Source organism: Citrus sinensis, chromosome 2 (genome assembly GCF_022201045.2).
Source record: "Citrus sinensis cultivar Valencia sweet orange chromosome 2, DVS_A1.0, whole genome shotgun sequence".
NCBI classification, from domain to species: domain Eukaryota; kingdom Viridiplantae; phylum Streptophyta; class Magnoliopsida; order Sapindales; family Rutaceae; genus Citrus; species Citrus sinensis.
In genome coordinates, this window is record NC_068557.1 from 291,484 (window position 1) to 303,692 (window position 12,209).

At 34.3% G+C, this 12,209-nt stretch overlaps 2 protein-coding genes across 3 annotated transcripts; one reads left to right on the forward strand and one right to left on the reverse strand.

Annotated features, from left to right (window-relative positions):
- Positions 1-724: 724 nt before the first annotated feature.
- LOC102621612 (hypothetical protein) lies at positions 725-3,645 on the reverse strand. Of its 2 annotated transcripts, none has more exons than XM_006488874.4 (6): positions 3,365-3,645; positions 3,101-3,154; positions 2,564-2,812; positions 1,434-1,707; positions 1,217-1,294; positions 725-984 (listed from the first exon to the last, which is right to left on the reverse strand). In XM_006488874.4, the coding sequence occupies exons 3-6, from the start codon at positions 2,791-2,793 to the stop codon at positions 928-930; spliced, it is 639 nt and encodes a 212-aa protein (XP_006488937.1). In that variant the 5' UTR covers positions 2,794-2,812; positions 3,101-3,154; positions 3,365-3,645; the 3' UTR covers positions 725-927. The 2 variants fall into 2 exon arrangements, with proteins under 2 accessions (XP_006488937.1, XP_006488936.1); XM_006488873.4 differs by having other exon boundaries at positions 725-987; positions 3,365-3,633.
- Positions 3,646-10,738: 7,093 nt separating this feature from the next.
- On the forward strand, positions 10,739-11,370 carry LOC102621327 (arabinogalactan protein 21-like). Its single transcript, XM_006488872.4, has one exon. The coding sequence runs from the start codon at positions 10,876-10,878 to the stop codon at positions 11,056-11,058; it is 183 nt and encodes a 60-aa protein (XP_006488935.1). The 5' UTR covers positions 10,739-10,875; the 3' UTR covers positions 11,059-11,370.
- Positions 11,371-12,209: the final 839 nt, after the last annotated feature.

Below are 12,209 nucleotides of genomic sequence, written 5' to 3' on the forward strand. Positions count from 1 at the left end.
GGTCAAAGTCTAGAACAAATTTCATCCAAAAACTGTGTGCTATAACCTTAATTTTGCGCTGAAAAACAGAACACTATTTCGGTCATAAAAAGGCCCCTAGACAAATTTTACCTCAATCAGACAGGTTCTTTAATTTTTTTTTTCGATTTATCAAGAACCCGTATCTTCGGTATAAAATGATCATAAAAAATATTGTGTCAATGCATCAGTGGATTAACATCGTTTAAGATATCCTGTAAAGCATTGTTGGTATGACATACTTGAACACTCAATTTTGGTCCATGTATAACAGCAACACTGGATTAACATCCTTTAAGATATCCTCTAAAATATTTTTGGCATCACATACTGTTTAACAGTTTAGTCAACACAATGTAATTTCAAATCCGAATTTATTTATTTCCCGTCGAATCGTATAATCTTGTAGCGACCCTAACTGTTAAATCTTGCAGTGACCCAGATTGTTACTTCCGTTGATGGTGGATGTGTCTGTGCATACATGACTAGAGAGACCTAAGCACTTTCAGGTCGCCAAAATATTCCTTCACAAAATATGGAATTGCCTAGATGTCTTTGGAACAGAAACTGTAATTTCACTGGTGCTTTAAACTTATTATTGCAAGCTTTTATGTTAAGAGATACAAAAAGTATTGAATTCTTATCAGACAATACTTTGATTACCCATCATACTTCAGAGTGGTGCAAAAGCAAGAAGATATGGTCATGCAAAAAAGCTCTTTAACTGCACAGAACCTTGTGATGTGAAATAAAAACAAAAGCCAAGATCCAAAAAAAGTAGATAAAAGCATTAAAGATGACAAGCCTATCTCAAAAAACAATTAGATGAACATTGATCCTACATGGCACAGTACGAAGACAATCTCTACAGAATGAAAATTTTCATCCTTTGATTCTATCCCTTCTCTTTCACTCTGAATCACTTTCCATACTTCCCATGGCCTTCAACCCTCTAGGTCTTTGCTGCTGCTGCATATCACATAAATAGACACATCACACACAATGTCATACACTCTTTTTGGTGCTAAATGAATACACAACATATTTGTTTTATGAAGTAAAAATTTTGAACTGCAGATCTCAAAAGAGTTTTAAAGAAATGAAAAATCCAACATTAAAAATTTGTATTTCCTTCATCCTTTTGCAGAAGGAATATGAATACGACAAAAAGGAAAGGGGAGAGAGACTAATTGAATACCTTCTTAGAAGTTCTCTTCTCCCTCACTTCATATCTCTCTCGGCATAGGTCCGATAACCATGCACCTGGACTCACCAACTGCAAACATACAAAACAACAAAAGCAAACCCATCAACGAAAACCCAGATAGAAAACATAATATCCTTTCCAATTTTATTTTTTTTTATTTATCCATAATTTCCTTCTGGCTAATCGAGGTTAGATAAGGATAACGTACAAGTATACTTCTTTGGATCAACTTGGCCCTTTTCTTTGGCCTCTGAGAGGGCTTGCAACCTTTCATAGCCATGAAATCCTCTTCCTTTTCTTTGTTGGACAGTGTGACAAATAGCCTTGGCCACACAGGAGGTTTTTTTTCTTCCTTTAGATGATCAATAAACAGTTTGCTGCTATCATCCAATCCCAGTGAACCCCTTGTTGTGTAGTATCTATCTTCCTTCTCTGGTGAAGTCACTGAGGGTTTCCGGCTAGTCATTGGCAAATCGGAGTTCCTGCAGCCAGACATGAGATAATAAACCATTAGCACATGAGAATACAAACCATTAGCAACTTAAGTTGCAAAATCTTCTTCTGATTCATGAAAAATCATGAGAAAATGGAACTAGACAGAACTTGATTACAAGCATTAACCACTCCAATTCTTCAGTTTGGACAACCTATTAAATCAATATTTTCTTATTCTCACACTTTCTCAAATCCAAACAGGCTAGAAGTTCATGGGAAGAAGCAGCATCATTAGTGTTTCCAAATCTTTGGTTTGGCTCTAAAGAAATTAATGGCAAACTAAGTAAAGAAACTGGGATCTTTACGGACCCAAAATGTAGTCAGGTTTCAAGTTTTCTTTTTCCCACATTTTCGGTAACCAAGCATGTTATATCTCAAGCAAAAATTACCTTTTTTTTTTCTTTCTCTAAACTGAAATCATCTGTTGCAAACTCAATAATTAAACAAAAACAAAGATAAAATCATTTTTTTTTTTGAATGTCTAAGCTTAAAATATATTCAATTTTACATCAAAATTCCATTTTTCTCAGTTTTCACTCTGAGCATTTGGGTTTGTATCAAGCTACAAAATTACAGTCACAGCAGTCAAATGCCTCTTGCAACAACCAAACAAAACCACCAGAAATTCTCACAAACATCACACAACGAAAAACTTTCAATCTATTTGTCACAAATATAAATATCCGTTGGAGATCCTTTCTCAACAGAAAAAATAAACTACAACAAGGGGTTCACTGGGATTGGATGATAGCAGAAAACTGTTTATTGATCATCTAAACAGTTATTTAGGCGATTTGGAGATCCTTTCTCAACAGAAACAACTCGGGTATCTTGCTAACTTACTTGTTTAGGCGATTTGGAGATCCTTTCTCAACAGAAACCACACGGGACGGGATTTTCTTCTTTGACAAACAGTCAGTAGTTGATTTGTTGTTGCTGCTGTTGTTCTGGTCGAATTGTTTAGATTCTTTTTTCACTTTACAACATCTAAGCCTCTTTCTGTTTCCCCATTGTAGCACAAAATCCGTTGCCTCTTTCACTCTTTGGCTTTGATTCTTCCCTTCCTTTTCCATTATCTTATCTTTCCCTTTACTGCAACGGCATATTAACATGACTATACTTAGAAAACATATCTTAAAAACAGAACCTTTACCAATTTTTTTTCTAGAATTTTATCAAATTGAGAGAAAATCCAAGTGAGAAAATTTGCTAAAAACTCATCAACAAAATATAATGATTATTTGTGACACATAAAGCTATAGAATAAGGTGAGTTCACACTAAAATATTTGAAAAAGAAAATTCCAAAAGTTTACTATGAAACAACCGGAAATTAAATGAATCATACAAAACAAAAATTGTAAAATTTATCAGTACTGACCTGAGGATCTGTGTAGAATGGAGTAGAAATTACGAAAAGAGTCTCAAAATCAGCCTGCATTTCAAAACCATTATGGTTAGACTTATCAGACTGAAATTTTACAGAGAAAAAGCAGAGCAGTGATCTATTCTGTTTGGTTGCTGAGGAACTATTTGATTTCCAGAGAAAACTTAGCAAGTTATCATTTTGTTTCTCAGCAGCCAAACAAACATTTGACTGACAATGTAATATAGATAGATTAAAAGAGAGAACGGTCATTATTACAAGATAAAAACTTCAGAGCCGTAATGGACAAAAAGACAAGTCTCTTGCTCTTCTGCTCGACCTTTCTCTGCCTAAACAATGAAAATTTTCTCGAGAAAACAAGGGAAAGAGAGATCAGTGGATTTCAAATTCTGGGTATCTTTTAGTTTTTCAAAATGGAGGCTACTAAATGTGAAACAAACCGGCTGCTTTTTGTGTTATCTTCACCAAAACTGTCTCTACAGTTTTTCTTCTCTCCTCTGTTTTGTTATTTATTTTTCATTAAATAGGTCAATTTTATTAATTAATTCTAGCATTAAGTTTTTCATTTAATTTAAAGAGTGATGTGATTATGACCATCCGATGATGAATGGACGGTGTGATGAGGTCTCCCTCCAATTGAATGTTACACCCTCGCTTCAAGATTTGGAGGCTATTGGCTATTGTTTGTGGTGTTTGCCTCGGGCCTTATCAGTATCAGATAACAGGCAGAGAGTTTTAGGGGCACGGGACCCCTGGCTGCTATATCAATTGTCATTGTTCAGGAATTCTATTTTGTGGAGTGAGTGAGAGCATCTTGTCTTCAAAATAAAATCCAAGAAGGATTGTGTTTAAATTGTAACGCTGGCTGGCCATGGCTCATTCTTTGTTTACATTTTCAGCAAATGGTAATCTACTATAATGTTTGACTTTGTTATTTAATATATATTTTTTTTTATAATTTTAATGGTTCATTTAGGGTAATCTTGGGCTTGGGTTTTTGAATTAAAAATCCATATTGGACCGTGCCCTTTTGCCAATCCAAATCTTAAATAATGATCTTGCCGAATGGGGATATACATAGAGTCAGAGATGCAAATGCACAGCTCCACCTGCACCTGCTCGTGCTGCGAGTCATCCCTGAACTTCATTCAATAAATGAGATTTTCCCCCTGAACTTCAAAATGCAACTTGAACTTTGAATACTGCTCAGCCCTCACGTCATTCCACTGCTCAAAATATTATTTAAAAAGAATCTCAGCATCAGTTTGTTTTTATAAGAAAAAACGAACAATCACACAGTGGTTCAGCTAAACCAATTTGATTCCAGTCTTGTGAATCTGATCGGTTGCGTGATTGTCTTGCCGTTTCTTGGCTTTAATTTTGTACATCACAAAGAAAATATTAGTTTGCTTGAAAATGGAACGTCTTGAAAATGCTGCATACTAGTGACATGAACATGATATAGAATTTTTGAAATGCCTTGTCGTACAACAATTCAGCCTTGTTCTTATTTCACATATAAAGTACTGATGAAGAAATTACCTGCAAGTGGGTGAGGGTGATTGTTCTCTCTTTGTCTCCTTTCCGTAAGGTTCTTCTCACATTGGACTGTCATTCGTCTTCAATGTCTGCAGTGCTGTAGTTTGAAGAACGTGATCAGGCTAGGCAGTGCTCTAAATGCTGGGCAACCATCCATCAATAGTCAAGAAAGAAACTCTTCCAAAGGAGGCGAGTGCTCCCAATTTATGGACCTGGTGGGGCTCGAAGCTCTTAAATTAGTTAACGGACGTCATCCATCCAATGAGGGGAAACATTGTTGCCTCTCTGTATTGATGTATATAATAGGAGGAGGTTAAGGTTTTAAAATGATTCAATAAATTGGGATTCAACAACTTGTTCATCCTTGTCATCACTATTTGATCGAAATAGAAGGACCGTCAACACCTCCACCGACCACAAACTTTTCTGCTTTCGATCCCTGCTGCCAAATATGTTAAGCATTCGGTGCCATAATTTAGCAAATACATCATCAGGTTTATTAACTTTCCAAATCCTTGAGGCAATTCTTTAAGATCTGGACAACTTCCAGGTGAGTTTTTCTATCTTCTCGTGGGACAAATTAATTAAGATCTGGACAACTTTTTAATGATTTTTCACGACTGTCTGTCTCTACCGTAAAACATTCGTTCTTACCTAAAAAATGTTGGGCAAAATCATTTACCATATCATGCATCTTCCAAGATAAGATTCCACCATCATCATTTTTCTTAAATCGTTGGTACGATGTTAAAATATTCTTCACCAATGATTTCTAACTCATTATTTGGTTTTTCACTAAAGTAACCTTGAGCCATTTACAATTCCATTAATCGATCTTTCTTTGTATTGTAGTCTTTTGGAAAGACTGCAAAAATAAAAGAAATATTGTTTAACCATAGAGACAAATCATTATAATTTATAACTCAACATTGGAGGGGTCAAAGACCTTTCTCAACCTCTCTTCTAGTTTCCACATTTCACTCTCTAAGATATTTTGCCAATGTTTCTTCAGTATTTTTAGACCGCAGTAGACCCCATTTGTCTTTTCAACTAATGATAAGCCCTTGCACTTGCCTACAATTCTTGGACCAATTATTTCTAATTTATATTGTTTCTCATTTGACCCATAAAAAAAATGTTAACTTCTCAAACATAGACCAACATTCATCGATATATAATTTCTTAATTGATCTTATCATTTGGGCAACAATTTCCTTATGTGCAGTAATCAAAATTTTACTTCTATGGACACCCTTCTTTAAACAATAATACAAGGACTACCGTTTTGTTAGAACTCAAAGTAGAATGGAAGAAGATTCTTATCTCAGCAACAAGAATTAACAAATTTGATAATTCTTCTGATATCTCAAAGTTCTCCAATTCGGGTTTGGAGTAAACCACGAAGGACAACTCTTATTTTTCAAGCTACCAAGCCACTTGTTTTACAACTTATTAAATAATAAAGCAAAGCAACAGCTAACTCCTATTTTAACTCAAGCTACTAACAAGATATAGAGATTTTCCGGCACAAGACCCGGTCCTTTATGCATCCAACACTTGACCAAGCCTTTTAGCCCCCCCACGTCACTAGCATTGCTCACATCCAAAAGTGCCAGATACTTTCGATTGGGCTTCCTAGCCCTGGTGGTTCTGCGAGGTTCAACACGTTTTACTACAATCTTCATTCCACACGCCATCTAACATGGGAAGACATTTTTTTTTCCCACAATATGCTCTTGAACATGTTACATGAGAGATTAAAACCGGCCTGAAAAACGCATTAGAAATTCAAGGATACTGTGGCGATTCTAAAGTCATCGAAAGGCTCGATAAACGAACCCATATTCGTTCATCAAAATTTCCTGTAACCTCATCATTGTTATTAGTTAGACAAGTTAAGCAAGAGTTGTTTTCCCAGTGGTGCCCAACCCAACAGCCTACGTATGACTCGGTGCACGCTTCTCATATTCTCAACGAGATATCTCAGACTCATAAATGAATTTACTGAGGTAGCTTGTACCCGCTGATCTGGTTTCTCGATTGAAACCAGAGCAAGAGTTTGAGTTGGTGAAGGAACAACATACATTCTTCTTATGTACGTTGATGAGGAAGGAGCGCATTTTCAGTTCCTGTCTTCCACTCATCCATCACATCTTCCTTGTCGTAAGATGCGTCTCTGAGTTGATGAAGGCAGAATCATTCCAACAAGCTTTGATGGCTCATAAGATTGAGCTTCTTGACTCTTCAGCAGCCATTCAAATCGCATCGACCATGCCCAAAAAAAAAAGAAAAATTATCAAATTAATTTGATGACTTAATTTCTAATGCCCGAAAAATGCTGTTTAAGATTTTGGTAGACAAAATCTAAATTTATTGTTTAACCTCTTATTTTCTGAAGATTCAAATACTTTTTAACCTCTTGTATTCTCAAGATTCGGGTCTAGGTGGCCAGAGAAAAACACTGCTATATTTATTCTTATATAAATTCTTCTATTGAATTAATCTTTCAATTTATGAGATTGGAAATTGCGTTTGTAAGTCTATAATTTCCACTCCGTCATGCTTAATTACCATTTACAAATCTTTCTTTTATACTTTTTTTATGCGTAAAAGAAACGAACTCCCTTATTCTCGTCTCGTATTAGACCTTTCTCCTCTTTATTCATGCGACGGCACGTCATCCGAAGATTTTTAGTAAATAGGATTTATCATGTCAAGATTTTATGTGTATACGACTTGTCCTAATATGTATGCTTGGGTCATCGACCCATATTTTGTACCGTTGTCGTCTACGTGCTTTTCATAGAGATGATTTGTTGTCCAATAATTTCATTAGTTTATTTCCTTTATCTGGCTTCTCAGCTTTCTTGGGAACTTAGATATTAAAAGAATTATACAGAAAATTGCGTTTTCAAGGTCTCTAATTTACAAAGTATAGTTGTGGGAATAAAATTAACAACAAAAAAAAAAGAAGAAAGAAATTGTTGGCGTAAGCTTTACGTATATAAAAAAAAAAGGTGATATTTCTAATCAAGTTATGTATTCATATGACGATATGCCATTGACGAGTTTTACTAAACATGATCTGTCATCTACAAAATTAGTACATATACGACTCATCCGAATTGGTAAGCGTCAAAGCATTACTTATTCAATTTTCATCTATGTATTTTTACTAGAGATTATGATGATATGTTGTTCGTTGTCATGTCCTTAGTTAATTTCCTGTATATGACTTCTCTATCTGGGTTTAATTAATTCATGTCTGTTTGATTATTTTGGTTCTCGTAAAACATTTTCAATTGCAGCAGCATGCATTTAATTGTTTTGTAGAATTGAATTGGTTCGGCTTTGGGAAGCTGCGTGCATTTTCTTGATCGCTAATGCAAGCTGCTGCTCTTGCTTGCATCTACTATATAAAGAAATTCTGAGGATTTGCATATATTAAATTTAACTTTCCTTTGAAGAATCTAATTTCAATCCGCAGTTTGTTTCAGCTGCCATTAATTTCAAAAAAAAAAGTTAACAGGAAACCACGCATAAGTGGCAGTGTTAAATGGGAATGCCCTTTCTTTAAATTTTGCATGCTTTCTCTTAAAGCAAAAGGGGGTCTGATCATCTCATCAAAGTTTCTACCTTTGCAAATCGAAAGTTTGGTGGATTCTTGAATCATTCAAGCTCCGTAAAGTTCGATGAACATACAGAGAAAACGGGGACACCGATACTTCAAATATTGGCACACATTACGCACACATGACCCACCAAAAAGATTTTTGTAGGAGCCATGAATTCAAAGTAGGCAAAAGCATGTTGCTTATGAGTTCTTTAATACGCTATCGAACTCTAGATTTTTTTTTTCTTTTTTTAGCATTTTTCTGGCCTCATATTGAACTTGTCCTAGTCGCCGAATTTAAGTTTCTTCTCATCAACTTTATTGCCTTCATATACTAATTTTTTTTTCTTAAAAATAAAAAAAATGTTATGGCTATTCTACACAAGCGGGGCAATTGGTATGGTTACCAGTCGCATGTTTGTATTGATTAGATATGTAATGTTGCAAAGAAAGTCGACATGTTAGATCGTAAATTACAGAATCCGATCAACTAACATTTTTGAATTGGATGTCGACAAGGCAACAAAATTTTTGGTAGAAAATTTTATTATAGCCGATTTTTGTTTTTCTAGCTATCCATTTGTCTGGCTTAGCTAGCACACATCATCAACAGTTGCCATAAATTTCTCTTTCATTTGGATTTTAAGCAAAGGAAAAAAAGAAAAAAAACAACTGGGATTTCTTGGATTTCATATTTGATGTCAATTCCATCAATTTATTCCTTAAGGAATTTGACATGAAATAACATTAGGCAAAACGTTATTATATATACTATTGCCCAATAATATTTAAAGATCTTTTGCATTCGTTGTATATTATATACAAAATACATGCGATATGGTTTATTTAATTTGTATATCTATTTTTGGTCCTAAATTCGTTTGTTTGGGCCTCTGAAAACGTGTTCGGATTAATTTGAGGTTATGGTAGTTTGTGTCATTTTCATGGCATAGGCAGTGATTGAATAGTTAACAATCTTAACTAAACGTAAACGGCTAATTGACCTCTTAATTGCTTTTGAGGCTTCTTTAAACCCCACTTAATTGATTGCAAGAAATCAGGTCGTGAAATTTCCTTTTCTTTTTCCTCCACCCAAAAAGTTGACATGGAGAAGCAGTACTTAGCTTTATAAATGCTATAAGGTTTCACATTTCATGTATGCTAAAACCCAAAAGCATGAATCGGGCGGACATATAAGAACATCAAGGAATTTTCATACAATTACAACTAGTAGTTAACTTTGGAATTAAGAAAGCTATAGCTAGAGCCCATATTCAACTTTTTTTATTAAAAAAAATCGTCTTAGTAAATCATTTGCCCAAATAAAGACATCCTTAACCCAACTTTGTTTAAGTTATTAACAACTGCGTTCCTTTATTTATTCTTTTGATCAACTATCAATCAAATAACTACATGACTAACTCCTTCAATTTAAAATTAAAAAGAGCCATATGGGGCTATGCAAATAATTCAATATCAGTTGAGCCCATGTGAGCGTGTGATCAAAAAGCACATGGAAACACAAGAATATTAAAAAAAAAACTTGTAAAGCCATCATAGCACACCAATCAATCCCTCCAACCTAAAAGTGAATCCACCTAAAACCAACTCATAATTTCTCATTCTTTCCCTTCAAACCAACCATGGAAAAAGTATTGAGAACAATTTCCATCTGAATTGATTTCATACAAAAGTCTTGGTGTTTGCTAGAAAAAAAAAAATAATTGTAGAAGTTAAGACGTGTTCGTGAAGCATCATTAATGACTCCAAATTTTCATAAAGTATCATCAATTACTCTATTACATAAGCCCTTCCGATTTTGTTTTTGTTTTTTTAAAGAAAAATAGATTGTAGATTGTCAATTGATCATTTGAAGACCCCTTAATAATATTTCATGAAATTAAAGATGGTTAAATGAAGTTTATTAAAAAAATATTAAGTTTTATAATTTAAATCAATGTCACCATTTAGAGGCATCTCAAAATTAAGAGTAAATATCATCATTTTTTAAGTGTAGAACTTTAGATCGCACTATAGCTAAAACTCTTTTTATTTAACTTTTAGGTAATTGTGCCACATGTTTAAAAAAATACTTGCAACTGAGTTTTGAGTATACATATGATTATTTTGTACAACCGTTTGATGATAAAAATATAAACTCTAGAAATGACTAACTAGTGTTGTTTAATAAACATCCATCAAAAATGGAGTCTAAAATCTACACTCTAGCAAGGCAGCAACTTAAATTAATTACAGGGTCGGTGTTAAAGAAAAGAGAAAGTAAAACGTTTGGGCAATAATGAAATTAATCAAATAAATATCTCACCAAAAAAAGAAAAGAAAAAAAAAAAAAACAGTAGTAGTTAAAGAAGAAGACAGCACGAGCAATGACCCTACACTACACACAAAGCCAGCTGTGAGCCAACCAAGACTCAAAAGCAACGTCCCAACGTTCACAAAACCTGTTTATATAAACCACCACTCCACTCTCTTTATTCTTGCAATTTCCAAAGAGCTGTATCACTACTACACACACGCATCAAAGCTTCATTCATTTTCTCTTCACTTTTTACAGTCTTTATTTGAAGCTAGCTAGCTAGCCGATTAGTAATTAGCAATGGAGGCAATGAAAGTGAAGTTCTTTATTGTTGCTTTGATGATGATGGCTCTGATGGCCATTGAGAAGGTGGCAGCTGCTGATGCTGAGTCTCCTGCTCCTGGCCCTTCTTCTGATGCTGCTCTCTTTGTGCCAACTTTCTTTGCTTCATTCATTGCTTTGGCTTTTGGGTTCCTCTTTTGAGCTCTCATTTCCAACTCAGTCCACCCATTTTGGTGGGCTGAGCTTGAGGTTTTCTTTTCTTTATTGATATTATTTATTGAATTTTAGGGCATTTTTAGTTTCAATTTTAATGTTTTAACGTGGGGTTTGTTCTGGGGTGTGACTGGTGGTTGTATTATATCTTGAGTATGACTTGATGTATCTATCCATTCTATTATGTATGTATCATTTATACTTTTTTTTTTCATTATTATTATTATGGTTTAGATTTGATCCATTTATTGTAATTCTACTTCTCTCATTTGTATGAAATGAATTTCATTTTTTTTTTCATATATGGTTTTATATATTTTTACATTCTCCTTCAATAATGAAATTGGCTTGTTGAATTTCAATTGTAAAATTGTAATTAATCTTCAAGGGTAGCCAAATAATTTAACCATAAACACAAATGAAAGAAGGGAAAATTGGCAATTTTTATTTGTGGGCATTTGTGGTTGTAAAACGATGTGTATGACAACTTTTGGCAGATTTTGATGAAGTTGTCTGATGATCATGATCATGATGTACAGCTTTTTAATATTGTGGGGTCTTAAAATTTGATGATAATATTAAGAAGAGCAGCGAATTTGAGAAGCTTATTAATGGTTTGGAGGTCACGTGATGGGGTGAATTTGTGAGTTGCATAAGCTACACATTTATGGCCAACAATTTTCTCGAGCACAAAGAGTTGTGGTCCACAATTTTCCTTTGAATGTGAGGCAATCACAAACATTAGCCAAGCGCATTAAATGGCCCAAATAATGTTGTCCCAAATAATGTATGTTTGGTTACTTCTAGGATGAACAATGCAGCGTAATCACAAAACAATCTTCTTCTGCGAAAGTTCCGAGGATTAAGTAGTTGGTGATTTTCATACTGTTTCTTTGCTCTTATGAGTCATTAGTAATCTGTGAAATCCTTCATTTTCAAATAAGCAATAATAACAAAAGTAGGTGAAATAAGGTAGCTTCTAGGCACCTACATTTATGTGGTCAAGGCTTGAATCGAGCAAAAGATTAATTAAACCATTTAATTATGACGTCGTGAACTTGTTAACAAGCATACATGTGAGTGGGCTCTCATTGAACAACCCTTGTCATTGGGACAGTTACAATCCCAGTCAATTTCTT